At 45.0% G+C, this 4,906-nt stretch overlaps 1 protein-coding gene across 1 annotated transcript; it reads left to right on the top strand.

Moving 5' to 3' along the window:
- Positions 1–539: 539 nt before the first annotated feature.
- On the top strand, positions 540–4,544 carry LOC117778658 (aromatase-like). The gene is made up of 9 exons (XM_034614389.1): positions 540–732; positions 828–978; positions 1,071–1,225; positions 1,316–1,480; positions 1,632–1,746; positions 1,851–1,962; positions 2,929–3,091; positions 3,311–3,552; positions 3,896–4,544. Exons 1-9 carry the CDS (start codon positions 540–542, stop codon positions 4,166–4,168), a joined length of 1,569 nt encoding a protein of 522 aa, XP_034470280.1. The 3' UTR covers positions 4,169–4,544.
- The last annotated feature ends 362 nt before the right edge of the window (positions 4,545–4,906 follow it).

Raw genomic sequence — 4,906 nt, 5'->3', positions numbered from 1 at the left:
GAATTTGTCACTACTATGACAAATTCAAAAGCCGAGGGAGCTAAAGAGGAGATTATTACAGTATTTATCATTAAAAAAAACTATATTCAACATTTTAAAAATTCTGCTTTCTTTTCTCTTTCTCCCTTTGCTAGAAAAAACCTGAAAGAAACCTCATCTTAACCTGCAGACAGAAATTGAAAGTGTAATTTTGCCAGACTGATAACTTTACAATACCACAAACAATAACACAGATTCCATCTCAGAGCCCAGGTGGCAGTTCTCAGCGTTTCATACCAGATCCTTTTGATGTTCGGCGCATCACAACATACCCACGGAACAAAGTCCTGTTCGCTCAAGGGCGCTGGCACCGCTCCAGCCCCTCAAGGTTACAAGTGTATTGTTTACCATTTCACTGCAGTGTTGTGGCGTTTGCATTACCCTGACCTGGCTTGTAACCAGCTCCCACTGCCTATAAAGAGGAAGGGATTGTCTGGGGCAGCTTTCATCATGTTTGTGCAGTCGTGTGCGGGTTGTTTTTTTCAAATTCAAGTCTTCCTATGGATCGGATCCCTGCTTGTGACATGGCGATGACTCCCGTAGATCTGGCCGCACTGGGGGACCTGGTCTCCACGTCCCCAAACGCCACCGCAGTGGGAACACCGGGCGTCTCGGTGGCCACCAGGACCTTGATCCTGCTCGTGTGTGTGCTGCTGGTCGCCTGGAGCCACACGGACAGGAGAACCGTGCCAGGTGGGTCCTCTAGTCGTGTTTGAGCTTTGACACTTCGCAGAGTTTCTTTACTTGTGCCCGTGCTGAAGTATATCTACTGTCATTCGCTACAACAGGTCCACCTTTCTGTCTGGGTCTGGGGCCACTTCTCTCATACGTGAGATTCATGTGGACGGGTATAGGCACAGCCAGCAACTACTACAACAAGAAGTATGGAGACATTGTCAGAGTCTGGATCGATGGAGAGGAGACACTCATCCTCAGCAGGTTTGTCCTGAGTGCTTAAGTATATTCTAGGTATATTTCTCATGATAATTTACAATCTGTAAGTGATTTATTCTTTTTATTTTCACCATAAGGGCATCAGCCGTTTACCACGTGCTGAAGAATGGACATTACACGTCACGTTTTGGGAGCAAGCAGGGACTGAGTTGCATCGGCATGTACGAGAGAGGCATCATCTTCAACAACAACGTGTCCCTTTGGAAAAAGATACGCACCCATTTCACCAGAGGTAACATTCTAACACCTTCAGACATATTCACAGGTCCAGGTATTCAGGACCTGAATATTAAAGTCCAGGAAACGTGTGTTTCTGTGTCAGCTCTGACAGGTCCAGGTTTGCAGAAGACAGTGGAGGTCTGCGTCTCCTCCACGCAGACTCACCTGGACGACCTGGACAGTTTGGCTCACATCGACGTCCTCAGTTTGCTGCGCTGCACCGTGGTCGACATCTCCAACAGACTCTTCCTGGACGTGCCCGTCAATGGTGAGGAGGCATGGATGGTTCATTCTGAAGATGCTGCAAACACACAGGGACTGTGACAGTTTGAGTTCATCAGCTTGGCTCAGTTAAGATGAAGTGAATTTATGCTCCATCTGCGTTGTGTATTTGATGCATCTGTGAACTCTGTGTGCAGAGAAAGAGCTGCTGGTGAAGATTCGGAAGTATTTTGACACGTGGCAAACTGTGTTAATCAAACCAGACATGTACTTCAGATTGGACTGGATCCACCAGAGGCACAAGGCGGCAGTGTGAGTCCACGTTCTCACTCAATTATTCTTACGATCACACTTCTCCAGGTGTTTTTAAGTTATTTTTCTCTTCAGCCAAATATAATATGTCTGTTATCTCACAGCAAGGAGCTGCATGATGCCATAGGGGACCTGGTGGAACAGAAGAGGAGAGATGTGGAGCAGGCAGATAAACTGGACAACATCAACTTCACCACAGGCCTCATATTTGCACAGGTCAGTCTGGGAATCTCGTGTCTGCCATTTCTTTGGTAAAAACTATGAAGTAGGGATGCACCGATATGGAAATTCTTGGCCGATACCGATACCGATATTTAAAACAACAATCTAGCCGATAGTCGATACCGATACCGATATTTGTTTATTACTTAATAATAATATGAAAAACTGAAAAAGTGACAAGTGTAACTTTAGATGCCTGACTGTTCACACCGGACCGCATTTCTCCGCGCCGGTCAGCCCGCGATTCTCCGCTTGTTGATGTATGTAACCCGTTCAATGTCGGGTGTCGGGGTTAAATGACGTATTCTCCAAGCAAGCCTTTAGCCCCCCCCCCCCTCTCTCTTTTTATCTATATGACTACTTGTGTGGCTGTAGTGGATGGGCAGAGGGGGACATTTAATTATGTGATTGGGAAAATTGGGAAAATTAAAACTCCAGGACAACAGAAGGGGAATACAAAGTATGGGATGCATATTTGATCATTTATATCATATAAAATATGTCATTTATATCGTTTAAAATCATTTTTCAGTCTGTTTCCTGGCGCGATATGCTCGCTCGCACGCTGAAACCATCGGTGAAGGGTGCTGGCGCGGAGCGGGCGCATCGCAGCCCATGTGAACCGCACAAAGGTTTAACAGGGGGGTGGATGAGAGGCGTCTGGCTTTCCTTGGCGCTGCGCTGCGCGGCGCGGCGCTTCAGCGCCCGGTGTAAACCCGGCATCAGTGTACCATAATCTGGATGCCAGATTGGCAGGCTGCAGAAAACATACCAATGAACATCGGCCAATGTTATCGGTGAAAGTCAAGTTTATTACCGATACGCCGATGGCAGTAAACGAGGCGAATATCGACCGCTACCGATATACGGCCGATACATCGGTGCACCACTACTATGAAGCCCTGATTCCTTCTTTAAGCCCTTCCACCCCTATGTCTGTTCACTTCCACGTGTTCTCAGAACCACGGCGAGCTGTCTGCGGAGAACGTGGTGCAGTGCGTGCTGGAGATGGTGATTGCGGCGCCCGACACTCTGTCCGTCAGCCTCTTCTTCATGCTGCTGCTGCTCAAGCAGAATCCAGATGTGGAGCTGCAGCTGCTGCGAGAGATTGACACTGTAGTGGGTGAGGAGCTCAAAAACACTGATACTGAATGCAGATTTAAGAATTGTGGAGCCACACAAAAATCCCAAATCCTTGTTTATGTGGTAGTTCTTCCTCTTGTTGAGGGTTAAGAACAGAGGGTTTCACACCTTGTTAAACCCTATGAGGCAAATTGTGATCTGTGAATATGGGCTAAAAGAATTGAAATGTGATTGATATCTTCTCCCCGTCTGGCTCTAGGTGAGAGGCAGCTGCAGAACGGCGACCTGCAGAGGCTGCAGGTGCTGGAGAGTTTCATCAACGAGTGTCTGCGCTTCCACCCTGTGGTGGACTTCACCATGCGTCGAGCCCTGTCCGATGACGTCATCGATGGCTACAGGGTACCAAAGGGCACGAACATCATCCTCAACACGGGACGCATGCACCGCACTGAGTTTTTCTGCAAACCTGATGAATTCCGCCTGAGCAACTTTGAGAAAAATGTAAGTAGAGGTTTCTTTTTTTTATTAAATTGAAAGTGAATAAATGAACTTATATGCCGAGAGTCTATTTTCATAGCTAGTGTGAGGTGGGCATGGCCTGGTGAAAAAGTCTATGTCATATATTCCCATGCACCAGTAAGGATCAGTCTCATTTGAATCAGAATTTGACAATAGTTGTTTTTTAATGTGGCTACTGTCAATAAAATCTAATGAAATTCAGTTCAGACTTGTAATAATTAATACATATATCGAGTCATAAATACTTGTGTTACAGACTAATACTTGTTGTAAAGTTTTCAGGGTTTCTCATCTGTCTTCTCTCTCCCCCTCCGTCGTCCTCCAGGCTCCTCGACGTTACTTCCAGCCGTTCGGTTCAGGCCCTCGCTCCTGCGTTGGCAAACACATCGCCATGGTGATGATCAAATCCATCCTGGTGACATTGCTTTCCCAGTACTCTGTGTGCCCCCATAAGGGCCTGACCCTGGCCTGCCTCCCACAGACCAACAACCTGTCCCAGCAGCCTGTGGAGCATCAGCCCGAGGCCCCACAGCTCAGCATGAGATTCTTACCCAGACAGAGAGGAAGCTGGCAAACACTCCCAGACTCCGACCTTTAGCTCTCCCTGCACATTCACACATATACTGTACATATATCTGATCTACACGGCTTCATCTAGGTTGTTTTATCTCATGACTGTACAAAGCTAACTTTTATAATTTAATACGTGTTAAACTTGTATTGTTACTGGAACTAATATGCATAATGTGAAAAGTTAAGATTAATACTGGATTAAATGAAAATTATTGTGCCAATATTAGGTATTGTTTTATCATTTTTTATACATACAGTACGTAATCACGTGAAAATAATTGGTGCATTTTCCAAGTAGGAAATTGACACGTTTAAAAATCACCAACACCAACAGACCTCCTCAATCCAACTGTTTTGAATGTTTATTGTTTAAACTGTTTATCATTTTTGATTCCTTCTTCATTTTGGATACATTAATATTGTAAGTGCTTTTGTGGAGTTTTACCTAGAGTGCCTTGGAGTTTTTTGTTTGAAAGTTTCTATATGAATAAAGTGTACTTACATCATTGGAGGACAGTAGTTTCTATGTTATGTAGAAAGCAGAACAAACACCAACATGAAAAACCACATGAAGAATAATAAAAATACACACTGTATATTTGATGGAGAGAGTGAAAAAAAGTTATATTTTTTCTAATAAAAACAACCCCATCAAAGAATTGGCCAGGAGAGGGCGCTACAACCCATAACATAAGAGGTCTCATCATCTGCATCACCTTAATAAACCCTCCAATCTGTTCATTACATTCAATTGCTCTGCCTG

The sequence above is a fragment of the Hippoglossus hippoglossus genome, chromosome 17 (genome assembly GCF_009819705.1).
Source record: "Hippoglossus hippoglossus isolate fHipHip1 chromosome 17, fHipHip1.pri, whole genome shotgun sequence".
NCBI classification, from domain to species: Eukaryota; Metazoa; Chordata; class Actinopteri; order Pleuronectiformes; family Pleuronectidae; genus Hippoglossus; species Hippoglossus hippoglossus.
This window is presented reverse-complemented; position numbering and strand designations above follow the sequence as displayed.